We start from the raw sequence: 20,545 nt of genomic DNA, 5'->3' as shown, positions 1-20,545 counted from the left end.
CTAGGGCCTACCTTAGGAGTGACTTATGTGTAGAAAAAGGGGACTTTAAGGCTTGGCAAGTACTTTGAAATGCCAAGTCGAAGTGGCAGTGCAATGGCAGGCTTGAGACATGGTTAAGGGGCTACTTATGTGGTTGGCACAACCAGTGCTGCAGGCCCACTAATAGCATTTAATTTACAGGCCCTGGGCACATGTAGTGCGCTTTACTAGGGACCTAATAAATCAAAAATGCTGATTGGAGATCAACCGGTGTTACCATGCTTAAGGGAGCAAGCATATGCACATTAGCACTAGTTAGCAGCGGTAAATTGCTCAGAGTCCTAAAACTAGCAAAAACAATGTCTGAAAAGTGGAGGGAGGCAGGCAAAAAGTTGGGGGATGCCTCCTCTAAGGCTGTCAGGACTAACACCTATACCTCGCTTGAACCGCTTGCTATCTAGAATCACAAAGCCCCTGGCGCACTATTTGAAAAAAAAATTCTCTTCGAACAAAGAAGGCATTACATTGGGCATTCTCATGAACTTCAAGGAGGGGCTGTTACGAATAGTGCTAGTCCTTACTCAGGCCACATTGTTAAATTTTCAGGTTGTGTTTTGGTAATTTCTTCATTGTTATTTATTTGGGTTATAAAGGTTAACTTCTGTGCACACATTTGGTTTATTTACTTCGCAATTAAAACATTATACACATGTACGCGTGTTTGTCTGAGTGATTGTCTTTCACCATTCTACTAGGGGATTGTTTTACCATAAACCCCATCAGAATAGCTTCAGTGGCGCAGATGTTATGGACTTCAGTGCTACTGTTGCATTTTGTTGTGTATTGCACCCTCCTTAATTGCGTCATTACACTACATATTACAAATACACAAAGCAATTCCACAACACACCACATACCTCCAATCCACACCACAGATTTCCACATCTTGCCACAAAACTTAACCACACACCACATAATTCAACTCCACAACATGCCACCCCACAGCACACAATACTATTCCACATATTCCACTCCATAACACACAATCTCACTCTACATAATTCTAGGACACTTAATACCATTTAATTATTATCCACAAAATTCCACAGAACACCATATCACATATTTCCACTACACAGCTCCACATCACACCACACAATTCCATGCCACACAATTCCACAACAAACAATTCCAATACAACCCATCTCTCCCTCGTATTTCCACCAACACTGTCATCTCTCCCCCACACACCCACTGCCCCTCTCATGTCTCCCTCCCACTGCCACTAATCCCTTCTCATCTCACAATCCCACTGCCCGCTATCATCCCTCCCTCACACTCCCTGTCTCCTCTCTATACTGCCTGCTCACACATGCTACCCTCCTGTACCTCCTCTTGCTGTGCACTTGTCCACCTCTTGCCTCCCCCACCTCTTGATGCACCTCCCACACATCCCTTTCTCTCTCTTGTACTTTCGCTTACCTCTCTCTCTTGCTCTCTTACGCTCTCTTCCCGCCTCTCTCATGTGGTTGACTTCAGGTCTTCGAACACAGTTTAATTCCCTTTTAAAAGTTTCTGTCCTCAAACCCAGGCTCACCTCCTCTTCTTGGAGTGTCTTGTGCGTACATAGGCACTCCCTCTCTATGCGTCTGTGGCCTGCTCTCCCCTTCTTTCTCTCTTTTACACACACTCTCTCTGTTTCTGTGTACGGAGTTCATTCACCACTTTGTGTACACACCCTCTCTATCTTCCTTTCTATCTATTCTGGGCAGCTCTCACCCCTATCTACTCACCATACGACATATTTCCACTACACAAATATACTACACACCACACAATTCCAATTCAACCCACATAATTCTACTCCACACCACATACATTTACTCCACTCCAAATCAAAACACATGGGTAAAAGACATTGGGCCTGATTACAACTTTGGAGGAAGGTGTTAATCCGTCCTAAATGTGACGGATATACCACCAGCCGTATTACGAGTCCATTATATCCTATGGAACTCGTAATACGGCTGGTGGTGTATCCGTCACATTTGGGACGGATTAACACCTCCTCCAAAGTTGTAATCAGGCCCATTGTCATTTACAACTCCAATAGCTCTAACTCTCGCAAATGCGAGAGCAATTGCATTACAAATGCCTGTTGTATTTCTGTTGTAATTAACGTCCACAGGGTTGAAAACAACACGTAAAAAATATTACTAAGGGGAAGCCACCAGCCTGTCTTTGAGGCCATCAACCCTATTTCTAAATGGGAATTTGTCCCAGTGAACAGCTTCGTTTGTGCAGATTAGATATTGTCTCCTTTGAGGTGATTCTGCTAAATGATTTGTGTTCACATTTGAAATCACAAACCTGTGATACATTCCTTTGTGGATTGCAAATAGGATGGTAAGACCCTTTTCAAACTCCCTTCTATTGGCGATTCAGAAAAAGGTTGAAAATGCCCTTTGACAAGTCAGAGACACTTTTCCCTTTTCCAACTCTTACAAGGGCCTTTGTAAATAGTAAAAAGGTGCTTTGTGTTTCCAAACCCTATGATTTTCGTGTCACAGGCTTTGCCCTAAATCTTATAATGCTTTTGGGTTCAAAGAATAAAGCAATCTTGTCCATTCTATAGAACTCTACATTAATAAATAAAAAATAAATTAAGACTTGCTAGAACTTTCCAAAAATTCACAAAGTATTTTACAGTATGGAGAAGCCGCAGAGGAAGTGGGAAGTCGCAGAGTTGGACACCAATTGGACACTAACGGTGGCTTTCTTAGAGCCAAGTACATTTAATACAAGTTATCAGAATAGCATGCTCTTAATTTTTTACTTGCGGATTCATTCACTATTCTTCCTTCTGTCTTCAATGATCAGCCCTCGAGGGTCTAACCCAAATGTTACCACTCACACTCTCCAACGTAATTTCTCTGGGCTTTTGCTCAAATATGTAAGTTTTGGAAGGGTGCACTAATGACATCACGTAATTTTACAAAAGTATTACTGCTGCAGTTTGTATCAAACAGAATCTGTCAGAGCTGCTCAACTTTGAGACAGTGAACACATAACAAAGCATCATCTTTTACTGACATTGTTTTTACACTTTATACTGCATTTTGCAGTAAACGTTGCACCTCTTATTTCAATAGTGCATTTATTGATGACGTTTTATGTGTTTGAAAGTATTGTGGTAAAGGTAAGAAAAGTTCAACTCAGTTGTTTTGAAATGGTCTATATTGGTTAAATAGCAAAAGCTGAACATAATATACCAGTTGGAGCTTTAATATATGTGCGGTATATTAATGTGTACTGACAAGTCAGACTGAAAAAATCCATGTAGGTTAATGACTGTCCTCCTCCAATGGGAACTGCCGCCAGACAAAAACACCATCAATTATCCAGTCATCTAAGACACTTTAATAGCATTACAATGCGATGTGTGTGCCCCTGAAAGTTCACCTCTTTCAGCTGGCTGAATAAACAAAATGTATCATAGTTCCATGGAGGGAAAGCACTTTTTTGTGGAAGCATACAAGCCAGACTATTAAACCTATAAAAACCTGCATATGTGGCACAAACATTTCTCCAGAACAGGTGTCACCAAGCCTCAAATGAATTCATGTTCGTATTTCTCACCAGAAACGTTCTAAAGTGAGCAACTTGGCCTTCTCCATCACAGCCGCAAGTCCCTAACAACTCCGCCACCCCTCAGAAGACTACCCAGCCTCATTAGTTCCAGAAACTACTGGAACTCAACTATTAGACTACTGTTTTAGCTTTGCTAAATTTACCATATACCTGTTGGTTAAATTCAAGACAGTGCTAGCCTCTGTCACTGAATCTGTGAAGACAGTAACCAAAACCACATTTTCATGTTTTTAAAAAAAATATTTCTTCCTTTATTGCAGGCAGCCTGACCCACTGCCCGGTCCATGGAATGCCTCCTTCACTCACAAGTAGGTCAGCAAGATGGCACTGGCTCCTCATTATCTTTACTGTAACTGCTAGGTAGTTGCATCTCAACTGCCCCCTACATGCTTGTGTCTCCCGAAGTAGCTCAGCTAACAACTGGAGTAGAACTACTTTCAAGGACACGGGACATGTGGAACAAATAAATACAACTGAAGACTGTCCATCTCGTTTGTCCAACTCCCTGCGTGAATGTGCATGATTATAAAATGTCAACATTTGTTCAGAATATTGCTGACTTTAGCAGATTATGAGCTAGAAGCATTCTGACAACAGTATCTCTTTTTGGAACGCTACCTTCGACAAAGTGCAGTCACACCCACAGAAAAGTGGCATTTAGATTTCCTTCTACTGCTGTCTCACTCAGGAAACTTGTTAAATTCTGAGACCAGCGTATGATAAAAAATATTAGTAATGACATTTTACAGATTACAAAAGCTTTGGAGGATGCAGTCATACCTTTCCTCTCCTTTGAAGCAGTGGGAGGCAGTCAAAACCCACCCAGTACTGAAGAGCGTCCCCCCACACAGGTGGGAGAAGTATCCGCCTGAGGGCTGCTGAATGCTCACCAGCCAGGGCCAGGTCCCTGGCTTGGCATCCGTCCCACCAACGATCCGGGATCCTCGTTCTCCCACCAGGGGGCGCTCGCCGCAGACTGCACAAGGTAAAAAAGGAATAGTGATAGCAGTTAAGGTGGAACAAAGTAACAGCCAAATGCTTCAACCAAGCGTTCAGTCATCTCTTGCTTTCTCAAAATCGCTCTGTTGTGCACAAGAAAGGCACACCTTTAGTAACATTGTTGTAACCCCAACATGGATCAAAATATAAAGCTCTTTAGAAAGCAGAATGCAAGATATCACTCATCGAAATATTTACTTGTTGGGTTAAAAGAGGGATTAGCTACAATGTTCCACTGTTGAATTTATGTTCAGTGCGACTCCTGTTCTTACAATTTTCCTCCTATGGTTAGAATCATCTAATAAAACGAGAGGGTTGTTTTGGAAGGGAATGGGAGAATTTCTTAGCCTTTGATCAATTTCCTGTAGGGCAAATTAAATCGTTTTTAAAAGGGGTCAATTGAACATTTAGAAATGAGTTTGCTACAAATGAGGTTAAGTTTGGTGACATTTATCATTTTGGAATGTTTCAGAAGTCGTTACAAAACTCCTTAGTAGCAGGGTTCTGGGGAAGGGGATTATCCTCAATTTTAAGATGAAATGTGGAGGATCTATAGTTATGTTTTCCCCTTTTTCGAGAAAGTGTCTTCATCACTACCTCAGAAGACTGGTAAAACCAAAGTTGGTTTTGAGACATTTTATCCAGTCGTTGGATAGACAGTCTAATCTGAATGGAAACTGGGAGTGATTCTGAGAAGTCGATTACTCTGAAAGTCTAGGGCTGCAGCAGTAAAACTAACAAGTCAGATATGCCTTGAATGTGACTGAATGTGCTCCACCTCAATCATATACTTATAGGCTGCAATCTGATGGCAATTCAGATAATTTTCAGATGGGAATTTCGTCTTTTAACCCAACCAATCCGAAGGTGTAACCATAATTCCTGGGTTGTAACTACATCTCTTCTCAGACTATGTGCCATTCTTGCTGTCTCTGAGACCAGCACCAAGTATGGGAAGAGGATACGTACAAGCCACTTTGATGTGAGGAATGAAAAGAGTAGATGATACACACATTGCTTGTTGGTGCTCGAGCAGTCGATGATCCATAGCAGGGAGACAGAAGAAAGGAGAAAGGCACCACGCATCTCAAGTCCCGGGCACATGGAGAGTATCTCGAAGGCCTCACATAGGACAACCGTCCCAGTGGACGTCTCATCCACTGAGCAGGCATTGTGATGTGTCACGGAATGGTGGCATCATGGAGCCATTTAGAGCACAATGGCAGAAACTCCAAAATAGAACAGTGAGTGCATAGAGCTGAGATCCAGAAGTATTGCTAAGCTTACACTGCTCGGAATTGAGTGATACTTGCCTTAACCTAAAGCTTGTCCCTCATACGCAGACAGTAGGGCCAGAGGTAGGGCTTGGCAATCCAGTATATTCAAAGGGAGCTCAGTTCCGAGCCACATCAGCGGTCTGGCTTGACCCAACGAGCCAAAGCTTGTTTTTCAGCTATTTATTTCTATTTGTCTCCTAATTTTCTTTTCCTTTTTAAAGTATTTTGTTTAATTCCAAAATACATGCCACAAAGGCAATAGCTATCCAGGTCTCATGAAATAAAAGGACGAACTCCGTCAAGAAATGTAAATCTCAGCCACAACCTAAGAAGGTAGATCAAGATATTTCTACATATGCAGAGCTAGAAGCTCCATACAATAACCAGTCAATATCCATAAGACAATAAAAGTGAAGAATTATTAGAAAGTGTAAACATAGAAGTTGTGGTAGCATTAGTAATTGACAAATCTCTGGACTCCTTTGTAGTGGCTTCAGCTTAATGCCAAAAGCTCACTACAGAGCTTTCTGATTGCAACACATTACTTTGGAAGGGCCCTTGAGGTTATTTTAGAGTCAGACATATGAACCGACAGGAACGCTTCTTGGGTTACCTCACTTGAGTGACTTCCTGTCCGAACAACCTAATTCACACTTGGTGTAACTATACAGTCTGATTTGCAAATGGTGGGGCTGTTCTATACTCAACATATTAATGATATATCCTGGAGTGAAGACATATAGGGTCAGATTACAAAGCTAGCGGTCTGAAAACCGCCAGCCTTGCGGTTGCTGTCGGACTGCCGTGGATGTTGTGGTCCAACCACCACATTATGAGGTTGGTGGGCAGGCCCGCCAACCTCCCGCTGTCCCCACCAGGATCTCAGGTCCTGACGGTCTGACGGACGTTTGGTGACATTTATCATTTTGGAATGTTTCAGAAGTCGTTGCAAAACTCCTTAGTAGCAGGGTTCTGGGGAAGGGGATTATCCTCAATTTTAAGATGAAATGTGGAGGATCTATAGTTATGTTTTCCCCTTTTTTGAGAAAGTGTCTTCATCACTACCTCAGAAGACTGGTAAAACCAAAGTTGGTTTTGAGACATTTTATCCAGTCGTTGGATAGACAGTCTAATCTGAATGGAAACTGGGAGTGATTCTGAGAAGTCGATTACTCTGAAAGGCTAGGGTTGCAGCAGTAAAACTAACAAGTCAGATATGCCTTAAATGTGACTGAATGTGCTCCACCTCAATCATATACTTATAGGCTGCAATCTGATGGCAATTCAGATAATTTTCAGATGGGAATTTCGTCTTTTAACCCAACCAATCCGAATGTGTAACCATAATTCCTGGGTTGTAACTACATCTCTTCTCAGACTATGTGCCATTCTTGCTGTCTCTGAGACCAGCACCAAGTATGGGAAGAGGATACGTACAAGACACTTTGATGTGAGGAATGAAAAGAGTAGATGATACACACATTGCTTGTTGGTGCTCGAGCAGTCGATGAAAGGCACCACGCATCTCAAGTCCCAGGCACAACCTAAGAAGGTAGATCAAGATATTTCTACATATGCAGAGCTAGAAGCTCCATACAATAACCAGTCAATATCCATAAGACAATAAAAGTGAAGAATTATTAGAAAGTGTAAACATATAAGTTGTGGTAGCATTAGTAATTGACAAATCTCTGGACTCCTTTGTAGTGGCTGCAGCTTAATGCCAAAAGCTCACTACAGAGCTTTCTGATTGCAACACATTACTTTGGAAGGGCCATTGAGGTTATTTTAGAGTCAGACATATGAACCGACAGGAACGCTTCTTGGGTTACCTCACTTGAGTGACTTCCTGTCCGAACAACCTAATTCACACTTGGTGTAACTATACAGTCTGATTTGCAAATGGTGGGGCTGTTCTATACTCAACATATTAATGATATATCCTGGAGTGAAGACATATAGGGTCAGATTACAAAGCTAGCGGTCTGAAAACCGCCAGCCTTGCGGTTGCTGTCGGACTGCCGTGGATGTTGTGGTCCAACCACCACATTATGAGGTTGGTGGGCAGGCCCGCCAACCTCCCGCTGTCCCCACCAGGATCTCAGGTCCTGATGGTCTGACGGCAGTGCAGGTTGCAATCAATCAGGTTGGCACTGAAGTCAGTGCTTCCCTGCTGATTACAACCTTGTTCTCCACCTGCCTTTTCATGGCAGTGCCATTGCCATGAAAAGACTGGTGGAGAACAGGTGAAGGGCCCCCCCTGCCCAGCACTCTCAAAATGTGCACTGTGTGCTGTGCAGACAGTGTGCATTTTAAGAATGCTGGTGCCCCCTGCGTGCGGCAGGATTGCACCCAGCTCTATTAAGAGCTGGTGGCAATGCTGCCACCCCTTTCCCACTGGGCCTTCCACTGGTCAGCCCAGTGGGAGAGTCCTAATGGGGCATACAGGAAGGTTGACCGCATGGCGGTGAACACCCCATCGGGAGTTTGCCGGACCGGTGTTTCCATCCGCCAAACTCTTAATCAGTCCATAGTATCCATGGAACTAATGTATTTAAGGGTTTGACTCATTCTGTGTTGATGATGAAATATGTTAGTACATTTAGGCAGTGGTGTAACAAGGGCCACCGCAGCTCAAGCAGTGCAGGGGAGGGCCCTCAACACAGTACACTGTGCACAGGAAGCAGCACTGCATTTGGGCCTACATCCCATAACGTTCAAGACTTCACCTCTCTCATTAAACTTATCGTCTTTGTTTCTAAGCATCTAAACTTCAAAGTGAACCTTCCCAAAGTAGACGATTTATTCATTTTGGTAATCCATTTTTCTCTTCTATCACTTTCTGCAGACTTGCAAATTTTTAGGATGAATCTTTTCCCTGATGATATAGGGGGTCATTACGACCCTGGCGGCCGGCGGTAAGGTGGCGGTAACACCGCCAACAGGCTGGCGATGTTCCGCCAGCAATTATGACCGTGGCGGAATTGCCACGGCCATACCGCCGGCCCCTCCAATATCCCGCCAGGATTCCGCCTGGCGGTCATAATCCCCAGGGCAGCGGTGCAAGCACCGCTGCCCTGGGGATTATGAGTCCCCGACCGCCAGCCTGTCCGTGGCGGTAGACACCGCCATTGAAAGGCTGGCGGTAAGGGGACTTGGGGTGCCCCTGGGAGCCCCTGCACTGCCCATGCACTTGGCTTGGGCAGTGCAGGGGCCCCCAGGCATAGCCCCGTTGGGCATTTCACTGCCCAAATTTCGGGCAGTGAAATGCGCGACGGGTGCTACTGCACCCGCTGCACATCAGCATTGCCGCCGGCTCTATTACGAGCCGGCAGCAATGTTGATGTGACATTTCCGCTGGGCCAGCGGACAGTAGCACTGTTACCGTCCGCTGGCCCAGCGGAAATGTCATAATAGGGAGCCAGGAATATCGCCGGCAATGGCGGTATTCTGTTTCCCGCGCCGAGGTCGTAATGACCCCCATAATGTTCTTAATTCAACATTCATTTGTCTGGGTGACCTGGTCTTGATTTTCTACTCTGGGCCATTTAAAAATCATCATATAAATTATGCATCTTCAAAATTCCAAAATGACTTATTCTATAACTCAGTAGATATCCTAATAACATATATGTATGACACAGAAAGGTGTCACCAGGATGTCCTTAAGGCATATGTATTCATTTTGTATAGTGTGTGCTCCCACCGAGCTGGTGCCCTTCTTTTTATTTTTTTATTTTGTCCCCCTATAGAAGACAAACTCTTCCTGGTGCTATAGTGCTTGGAAAGCATTACTGGTGCCCGATCCCTTCTTGGCACTGGCAAACTCCGGAATGAGGCAATGCAGTACTCACTTCCAGGCTGCCTCATTAATATGACACACACATATCAGATAGACCTGGGGTAGATTCCCTATTTCCTTTCAGGTCCATGCAAGGATCAAGCAGGTGAGCAGGTGGGTGGGGCTCCCAGAGGGCCCAAGGGCATCTCGTACTACCCAATAATTTCCCTAGCCATGCTTACTAGCTTGCTCCACGTTTATTTCTGTTGGTGGGAAAGAAGGAGGTGGGAGGGATTACAGAAGTAGCAGCCCAACATAGGAACAAATCCAACCAGTGTCTGACTCCTTTCTGGGGCACAGACGCACAGCTCTGTGCCACAGCAAGGAGGTAGATGCTGTTTGTTTTTTTCTTAGTGTAAGAAAAAATCCAAACAGCGCAGGCTCCTTTATTCTCTTTATGGGAAGGGGGAGCAATCCAAATGTTCATCTGATTGAGGCTGCCTTCGTATTGCTAAAGCACAACACACATATGTTTTGCAGTTTTATATAGTGCAAACTTGCCCAGAGGAACCCAAGGCACTTTACCAGAGAACTAGTTTAGATACACATTTGTTTTATTTATTTTTGCTGTCTTTAGGTGCTGGTAGATTCAGTGAATTGCCCAGAACCACAAAAGGTTGAAAAAAGGCTGTGATTTGAATTTGGTTCCCCAGCTCCAATGTTGGCAGTTTTAGCCATTAGGCCACATATTATCCTCTTGGGGGTCTTTCCCCATCATTGGACATTTCAAATGTGGTAAATGAAGTGTGTGTCATCTTGCTATAGAAATTTAGGTGGCAAGTCATGAAAGTGCTCAACAACTCACCCAGAGGCAGCAATATATTTACATTTTTCTCCAGGCATGAACTGAAGTGGAGGGCTGTCACTCTGTGCTTTAAAGTAGGCCTTGGGCACCATTCTGGACTCTGGCCTGATTTAGATTTCGGTGGACAGGTTACTCAATAATAATGGTGACAGATATCTTGTCTGCCAAAATAGAAATCCCATTATTTCCCATGGAATTTATATTTTGGCGGACGGGATATCCATCACCTTTGTGACGGCGTAACCCATCTGCCGAAATCTTAATCAGGCCTTCTGTAATTAAAGTGTGCCCCTTTAACACTTTGGTTGTTTTTATCTTGAACTATTTCAGAGACACACTATTTTTTGCATGTTGATTACATACATGTCACTCATGGACATTTTTTGGGAGCTTAATGGATTTGTTTCATTTCACAATGTGTCTTTTTTTATTATGTTCCCCTCCTGACCCTAATTACTAATATGTTCTCTGTTATCTGTTTATTACTGCATTTTATTGTGTATTCAAGTTTATTTTCCATTCTCCTTTATGTCCCACATGCACACCTTTCTTTCATTATCAGCCCAGATAAAGCCCAGATAGACCGCTGCCTGTTTTTATCAGTCCTTCCACTTGATTTTTTCTTTGCAGGAAAGTCTCTTCCAAAGAACTTCCTTCCTCAGTACCTTAATGATCTTGGCATGGACACCCCTTCTCCGATACACAAATTTCATGCATAGAGACATCCACTCTGCCATGTCCTTTATTGGTGCATATCTAGTGGCTTCCAAACTGGTTCCCGGATGGGCTTCTGCAAACTGATACTGTAGGAGGCTAGCCCTCTATGTAGTGTGCAAAACTAGGGGCACTGTGCAGGGGGTCGAGGCAACCACATGCTGGTTCAGAAAAGTAAAAACTAGATCACCTAATGCTCTAATTTTTATGGTAGCATGGTCGAGCAGTTAGGCTAATCTTGGAGAAGTGCAAAGCATTTGTTGTACTCACAGTATCAATAAATGAGACCACACACTCAAAAGAATAACTCAAGACAAATTTACAAAAATACTTTAGATTTTTACAAACATTTTAAGATTGAGTTTACCAAAATCGAGTAAGTACTTTTTAAGTTATAAATTCTTAAATTTTTAATAAAAATAGTCTTTTTGTGCGTAATTACCCACCATAGGAATCAATGGAGAAAATACTTTGAAAATGCATATACAATCAAGCAGGGCATTTACCAATGTCTCCTTTTGCAGGTATGTCAAGGTCTCTAGTGGGCACTATGGACCAGCAGGAGAAGTTCGGGCAGCTCCCGGTTTCGGTGTGTACAGCTGCAGAAGGTCATCGGAGCTGGTGCCAGGCCACTGCAGGGGACCACTTGGAAAAGTGCTGCAAAGGTAGACTTAGAGGTAAGTCCGGCGGGTCCCCTTGGGTCAAAAGGGGTGGGGGACCATTAGGGCACAGATGGATCTTCAGTGCAGGACACAGGGCAGCCAAGTGTAGAGCGAATCGGTGAGTCAGGAGCTGTGTGCAAAGGTGCCCTTGGAAGCAGGAGGTAGGTCAAGTTGAGGGTCACCTGCAGGTCAACAAATGAAACATAAGGAAATGTCATGGGGGGGAGAGAGGGGGTGTCACGATCTGAATGCTTCTTACCGCGATTGTTTGTCAATCTTGAGGCATCACCTGGTCTCTTGCTGGTTCTGGACTGACCAAGGTAAGAGTGACCCTTTCCAGTAGCCACGGTGCTGCTGATAGAGTAACACCAAGCAGACAGTGACCTCCAGAAGGAGTCCCAGAGGAAAAACCCCAGCCCTGGGAAAAACCTCAGAAGCAAGGAACTCCTGGAAAGGAGGTAAGAAAAAAGAGAAACAAAATATTAACTGTAAACAGCAATACTGCAGCCAAGAAAAAACAGGAAGTGGGGTGCCGCAGGTCCTCGTGGCATCACCGTAGGTCCCCTTCCCGAAGCCCCAGGCTTGTCCGGAAAATGCTGATAAAAGGTACGGATCAAGCGGGGAGCATGGACAGAGGAAGCATCCTCCCATGAACAGTCACTAATGGGATAGCCCTTCCAATGAATCAAAAACTGGAGGCGATTCCGAAAAATGTGCAAATCGCATATCTCCTGTACGTCATACTCGGGCTGACCATCAACCAAAAGAGGAGGAGGACCATGGACAGTTCTCTGGTAGGGATCTAGAACAAAAGGCTTGAGTTGGATACGTGAAAGACAGGATGCACTTTCCAAGTGAATGGCAGGCGAAGTCGAACAGAGACTGGATTAATCACACGCAAAACTCGAAAAGGCCCATAGTAACGAGGTTTGAACTTGTTCTGGGATAAGAGAAAAGCCAGACCTTGTCCCCGGACTGAAAAGATGGAGCAGCAGTACGCCGAGCACCAGCTACCTTCTTCATATATTGTTTTGTGGCCAAGAGATTGGCACGTATCAGGTTCTGGACCTGATGTAGATGACGAACAAATGAGGTAACTGCAGGAAAAGGGGAGTCCTTAGGAATGACATTAGGAATGCACTAGCGTGAAAACCATAATTGCAAAAGAAAGGTGTAGACTTAGTTGCACTATGGACTGTATTGTTATAAGAAAACTCAGCCAACGGTAGGTAAGAAGACCAATTATTCTGAGTCGCATTACAAAAACAGCACAAATATTGTTGGAGTCCTTGGTTAAGGCGTTCTGGTTGACCATTGGTCTGGGGATGGAAACCGGAAGATAGAGCCACATCAATATGTAAAAATTTACAAAACTCTCTCCAAAAACGGGATACATATTGAGGTTCCCGATCAGAAATAATTACTTGAGGAAGACCATGTAATCGAAAGATATCTTGTATAAAGACTTGACTCATTTCTTTAGCAGTGGGTAATTTCTTAAGTGCTGAAAAATGGGCCATCTTAGTAAAGGAGTCCACTGTAACCATTATGACCTGATAACCTGCCGAAGATGGCAAAGAACATATAAAATCTGTGGTTACCGTATGCCATGGAACAGAGGGTACTGGTAAGGGCATCAATAGACCCGCTGGCTTAGTCCGAGGTGTTTTAGTTTGAGCACACAGTGGGCAAGATCTTACATATCTTTCAGCATCAGACTTTAATGTGGGCCACCAAAAAGAGCGAAGGAGTAGTTCCTGTGTGTTCTTAATTCCAGCAATAGGAGAGTCATGACACATTTGCAAAGCTTCTGTCTGGACCTTCTTGTAGGCAAAAATATTGTGTTTTTATGAAAGTAATTTTCCTGATGCTTTTGTAAGTGGGGATTTTAAGTGTTCGATTCTTCCATGGATAACTTCTGATACTCGGTCTTCACACAATCAAGAAAAGATTGAACAAGTCCCACAATGCGACATGGCTCAATGATGTGTGGAGTAATAGAAATATTGCTCTCCGGATATCGGCGAGATAAAGCATCTGCCACAATATTTTCGGAACCGGGAATGTAAGTAACAATGAAATCATATTGACTGAAAAAGAAAGCCCACTTGGCTTGACGACTATTCCGGCATTGAAAACTGCAGAGGCATTGTAGATTGCGATGATCAGTTCGTACTTCAAAAGTCTCCTGAGAACCCATTAGGAAATGCCTCCATTCCTTGCAGGCAGCCTTTAATGCCAGTAATTCTCTTTCCAATACCGAATAGTTTTGTTCTGCGTCGGATAACACGTGGGATAGGTAAAAGATTGGATGTTCAAGGTTATCATTGTCTTGTTTTTGAAGTAACACGGCTCCAATGGCTCGATCTGAAGCGTCCGTGACCACAATAAACTTCTTAGTAGTGTCAGGATGACGAAAAATCGGGGATTGGGTAAAGGCACGCTTTAGAGTCTGAAAGGCCCTTTCCACTTCTTCTGTTCAAATGAACCCCTTCTATAGGCCTTCTTTTTTGATGGTCTGGGTTATACATCCTTGTTGTTGGGCAAAGTCCTTTATAAATTGCCTTTAGAAATTGGACAACCCTAAGAAGCACTGTGTTTCTTTGACAGACGTAGGAGAAGGCCAGTCTAATATGGCTTGTACCTTATGAGGGTCCATGGCGATTCCAACGGGATTGATACGAAAACCTAGATATTGAACTTCGGTCTTGTTGAACTCACACTTTTCCGGTTTACAGTACAAACTCTTTTGTCTGAGTCTTTCCAAAACTTGAAGAACATGTTGAGTGTGTTGATCGGGACTGCGAGAATATATTAGAATGTCATTTAAATAAACTATGACATTCTGGTTCAAAAGATCAGAGAAAACCAAATCCGTAAATCTTTGGAATATGGAAGGGGCATTGGTAAGACCAAAAGGCATAACACAATATTGAAAGTGGCCCAACGGGGTACGAAAAGCAGTCTTCCATTCGTCACCTTCCTTAATTCGTAAGAGATGATAGGTACCCCTTAGGTCTAACTTAGTGAATATTGTAGCTCCTTGAGCTGCTTCCAGAACATCCTTAATAAGGGGCAAGGGATACCTATCCTTGATGGTAATCTTATTCAACTCTCAAAAGTCTATACAGGGGCGGAGATCTTTAGTCTTTTTAGGGATAAAGACAAGAGGAGCCCCAGCAGGTGATGAAGAGGGAGCAATCAATCCACTTTGTAGGTTTTCCTCTATGTATTCCTTGAGTACTTTCTTTTCTTGTTCTGATAAGGAATACATTCTTCCCAATGGGACCACTTTCCCCAGGTATCACAGGAATAGAGCAGTCATAGTCCCTATGTGGAGTTAAATGGGTCTTTGAGGTTTCTGGAATATGTCAGAGTACCCCTGATAGCATCTGGGTACTCCTTGAATCACATTAATAGTACTGCTTGCTTCGTTGGAGGAAAACATGGACCCTTTTGGTGACCAGTAGGAGTCAGTAGAATAACAATGCAACTGACAAAAGTGAGAGGAAAGGGATATATTCGGTGTCTCCCAGTTTATATATGGGTTGTGTCTTGCCAGCCAAGGAATACCCAAAATCATAGTATGGTTTGGGGAAGATATCAGGTCGAACGCCACATGTTCCTTATGTCTTCCAAATTGCAGGCAAAGGTTGGGTGTGGTATCAACCACTGGTCCAGAAGTTAGAGGAGAACCAACTACAGTTTGGACATGTTCTGGGATTTCTTTAGGAACACAAGGTATTCCTTTTTCTTTAGCCCATTTCTCATCTAAAAACATACTACTGGCTACACAATCCAATAACGCAAAGACTTGTTCTTCCTAGTTGGGGCACTGAAGAATCACTGAGACAATAAAAAGAGTAGAGTTGTCTTCTCTGGAGTAGCAGTTTGAAGGAATTTCAAGACCTCCCGTCCCCTTCCTTCTCACAGTGGGCGGGAGTTGGCGTTTCCCGAAGGTCTGATGGGACGGATGGGACACATTCAAATTAAATGACCTGGACTGCCACAGTAAAGTCATAAGCCTTTACGTCGTCAGTTCTCTCATTCTGCTTCAGATAATGGGCCACGGGCAACATCAATCTGCATGGGTTCTTCCTCCGTAGTAGCGTGGAATTGTGCTCGGTTTTCTTCAGGATGATGTGGAGACGGGCGAATAAGCACTGTCGGAGACTGGAATCTGGATCTTCGTTTCTCTAATCTACATTCCCGTAAACAGTACTCAATATAAAGTGCCAGGTCCATCAGTGCCTTCAATGATCTTACTGGAGTAGAATGCACCAGTTCATCTTTTATTTCGTCTTCTAACCCTCGACAAAAAAGTGCCACAAAGGTGCGTTCAACCCATGTGGTTTCCGCCGCTAGTTGTTTAAATCGGGTTATGTAAGTCAGAACATCCTGATTCCCTTGTATCTCACATAACGCCTCTTCTGCAGCAGCTTCCAGTCCAGGTCGTTCAAACATCTGTTTAAAGGCTTGCAGAAAGTCTGAATAATTGGATATTATCGGATCGTTGGCAGCTACCAAAGGAGTTGCCCAAGCTAGGGCTGCGCTGGACAAGGAGCTTATCAGATAACCAACCTTGGTCTTATCCTCGGTAAACTGGGAGGGCCAAAATGCAAAGTATACCGTTAAGGAGTCTAGAAATTCCTTTAACATGTTTGGATCTCCAGTATAACGAGGCGTGGAAACAGAAATAGCAGGAACATCACTGGACCGTGACACCAATGCTTTCCTCAGAGCTGTGTTCTTGGTACGCAGTTGTTGTAATTCCTGTGTCTGTTGTTGTATAGTATGAAGCATAGACTGCACAGTTTCCACAACATCATCAGGTTGGACGTCCATGGTTCCAGGGCAACGCAGATTCTTTTGGGCGTTGCAATCTGTCACGATCTGAATGCTTCTTACTGCAATTGTTTGTCAATCTCGAGGCACCACCTGGTCTCTTGCTGGTTCTGCACTTACCAAGATAAGGGAGACCCTTTCCAGTAGCCACGGTGCTGCTGATAGAGTAACACCAAGCAGACAGTGACCTCCAGAAGGAGTCCCAGAGGAAAAGACCCAGTCCTGGGAAAAACTTCAGAAGCAAGGAACTCCTGGAAAGGAGGTAAGAAAAAAGAGAAGCGAAATATAAACTGGAAACAACAATACTGCAGCCAAGAAAAAACAGGAGAAGTCCAAAAATCACCGTAAACAGGAGCGAGGAGCACCACCAGAATGGAAGTGTTTGCAACGCAAGGAACAGAAGACCAACTGTGCTTATATACTGGAAAACAGGAAGTGACATGCAGGAAATCCAAAGAAACCATCTTGAATTGGGAAAAGCCACATTTGAGTGAATGGAAAAATAGCCATGGTGTAAAAGAGGAAGCAAAGCATGCAGGGAAGGAAACACAGACTCCTGGGACGAACAAAAGATGGCTAAGAGGAAAACCATAAAGAAAGAGAAAACAAGAAAAAAGGCAGAAAGAATAGGTAAGAGAGATTATAAGGGCGAAAAGTGGGCACAGCGTGAAGCAGCACCCAAAGAAAGATTGACTGGTCACGCTGTGGACCGAAAAATAGGCAGCGGCCCAAAACGTGTCTCAAAATGTAGCCTGCAGCAGAAAAGGCTGTCCAGGACTCGGACCGCCGATCTGACCGCGGTCCGCAAGCGGGGCGCCGCAGGTCCTCGTGGCATCACAGGGGGGGAAAAAAGTGGTGTCAGGAGGGTGGGTATATTATGTACCTGTCCTCCTTAGTGGTCTACATGTTTCGGAGTTTACCCCTAAACTCCTCACCCCTTTATTTTCCCCCCTAACCCACCACCCCTCTCTCCCCCGTGACATTTATGCTTTTTTTCCCCAAAAGATACAGGCATCCTAAGCGGCATACCCCATTCAGGACCCTTTCAGCCCTTCACCGGGCCACCGACGACCGCCATTTTGGAAGGTTGTCGGTCTAGTGCTCTCACGTGCCGACAAACCTGGACACATGAGCACTTCCCCATTACATAAACCGGATCCCTATGGGGATCGCAGTCTTATTTCAGGCCACGGCATGTTGAGGAGTAGGTTTTATGGCGGGAGTGTCACTTTGAGGACGTAAGTACTCTGCATGTGCTAGACCACCGGCATTGATTAGGACACGCTTGTTGAGCTTGCCTTTCACCACATTTTCATTTTTACAGCGTTTGTCTACAAGCACACACCCCCTCCTGGAGGACCTATGATGCAATTAGCATAAACACTGAAAGTAGGTCACGCATGCACCACGTGTGTTTTCCTAGAGGTTCCTCACGTGTATTAAGTGTTTTGTAGTGTTTCCTATATGTAGTACGTCTTGTATTTGTTTTTATGTATGAACTACTAATGCCATTTGGCTGGGTGATGGTGACAACTCCACCACACCCCTGAGAGATGCACTTACATCAATTATTTTCTCTTTTCTTCCACAGATTTGCCCAGCAGAGCATTGACACTGATGGGTATTATTTAGTTAATTTAATTTAATGTGTATATATCACCTTACCACAGTAAATAGTTAAAGTACTTCTACTAGTGTAAGGCGCATGAGGAGTGGTACTAGGGAGATCACTTTGGTCCTGAAGTGGAGTTTAGGGGTAGACTCCGAAACATGTAGACCACTAAGGAGGACAGGTACATAATATACCCAACCCTCCTGACACCCCTTTTTCATCATACCACCCCTGTGAGACATATTAAACTAGTAATATCATCCAGAGGGGGGTATTTTTAATTTACCAGGACCCCACCACTCCTATCCTTTTCTAGCATTCGCATCATGGATACCAACAGTGCTCCCACGTATTCTGTCGGTTGCAGCACGCCTCGTTCTGCAGCAGAATGGGAAGAAACCCAATGATGAAGCATGCCAAAACTTTTTTTCTGTGGAAGTTTTCCCTTGACAGAAATGTTGACATGTTTATAAATCAGGACCTTGGATCGGCTTGATAGTTGAGCATAGTAGTATGCCTTACTAGTTTGTCAGAAGTCATCATTATTGTCCTGTGACCTTTGTGAAATGCAGTGTTAGTTCCAGTATAGCTTTCAGCAGGCAGGTGTTCGCATGTCCGCAGGCACTGTTAAAACCAGAGCAGCATGGTACCGAAATCTCAGGCCAGGGTACAGTTTAGATTCAAGACTATGAAAACTGTACATGTGGTAAAGTATTTTAATTCTTGGCTTACACTGCAAACAAATAACATTTTATATTTAAAGGAAAATAGCTTGCTGATCTGCCCCGAGAGCTAAATGCATGCATCATTTTTTGTGTGGCAAATTGTAGTTTTTTGTTTTTTTTTGTCTCTGTCCTCAAAGTTAAATTGTCCATCACTGTTTTCAACTACTATCTTGCTTGAGCCTTTTTGTAGAACTCAGAACATGATCTCTTTTCATGCACCTTCCATTAACAAGGATGGCACTCAAGGAATGTCCATTGATAGCAGATCACACTTAGCACATTGTGCTATTATTTATTCATAGCCTAGCTGCTTGATGGTAATGGTGCATTGCCACTGAAACACTCATTTTCGGGAAAGTATAATATTTCTGCATTTTATAGGTGTGGTGTTCGGTATTAACATACTTAGTGGGATTTAGAAGCATCGCAAAACAAGGAGTACGTTTCATTCAGGAAGTCTTCTAAACAAAAGTATCACAGGCTGTCTGCTATTCTGCCCCAGAGAGGAGATAAATAAACCTCTCATGAAGAGAAAGTTTGGTCATCGGCGGTTAGTTGCATTAAAGATTGTACAGACTAACTTGATGAAGCAGGGGACACTAGTTCTCCTATTAAAAACAGTCCCTTTCTTGCACGCTGAGAGTTCGGTTAAGGATGTGTAACATAGTCATTCTTAACAGTAGTTGTGTTCCCTTTCTTCTATTCTGTGTGTTATGTTTGTAATGGTAATGTAGTTTATAAGTGCACTGCACGCTGGAAAGTTGTCTGGTGCTGAGATAGCACAGCTGGCAATAATCAGCATTCATGTATAAAAAAGCCAGAAAGCAGCTGTTATAACATTCTCAAAGAAAGAGGCAAAGAATATCGAAGCTTAGATGCTTTAACTGAAAAACGTCTACCACCTAATACTATGTGATAGAACTTGAGAACGGTGACTGAATGAGCACCCATAGGACAACTTACGAGCCGGAAAATATTAGTGAAAATTCCTTTGCAAATTGTGAGTACCTCGTCAGTGAATTTGGAGATAGACATCCAGTACAAAGTATTTAATGCAACTGAATCAGAACTCCTCTAAGGCCATTGTCTTTTAACAGTGTTCTAATTGTGTTGGGAAAGTTGTATCATCCCAGAAAATTCTGTGCAGCAAATGCATAAATGAGAAGCAAGTTGCAGACAGTTGATTGACTTGAATAGAATAAAATAAAAATAAAATAATGAATAAATACATTAAATAAAAATAAAAATAATGATTAAAAGAAGTATATATATGTTTATATATAAATAAAATTATAAATAAATAAAACTAATATAAATGTACTCTATTGTATGCTTTACTTTGTCTACCTATCACCATATGTCACATCTCTATCAATCTATCCTCCATCCCCACTCTGACTCATCCCAAACCCATTCGACTACTTTCATCTCCAAA

At 43.4% G+C, this 20,545-nt stretch overlaps 1 protein-coding gene across 1 annotated transcript in view; it reads right to left on the bottom strand.

Annotated features, from left to right (window-relative positions):
• Positions 1-5,726, bottom strand: part of LOC138288580 (acrosin-like) — a 46,697-nt gene extending 40,971 nt beyond the window's left edge. Inside the window, exons 1-2 of the mRNA XM_069230084.1 lie at positions 5,643-5,726; positions 4,411-4,606 (exon numbers count right to left, since the gene is read on the bottom strand). Of these exons, the coding sequence (XP_069086185.1) occupies positions 4,411-4,606; positions 5,643-5,715 (269 nt within the window). The 5' untranslated portion in view covers positions 5,716-5,726. The remainder of the gene's footprint in view (positions 1-4,410; positions 4,607-5,642) is intronic.
• Positions 5,727-20,545: the final 14,819 nt, after the last annotated feature.

Source organism: Pleurodeles waltl, chromosome 4_1, assembly GCF_031143425.1.
Source record: "Pleurodeles waltl isolate 20211129_DDA chromosome 4_1, aPleWal1.hap1.20221129, whole genome shotgun sequence".
Lineage (NCBI taxonomy): Eukaryota > Metazoa > Chordata > Amphibia > Caudata > Salamandridae > Pleurodeles > Pleurodeles waltl.
The sequence above is the reverse complement of the archived record's forward strand: the minus strand, read 5'-3'. Positions and strand labels throughout refer to the sequence as shown.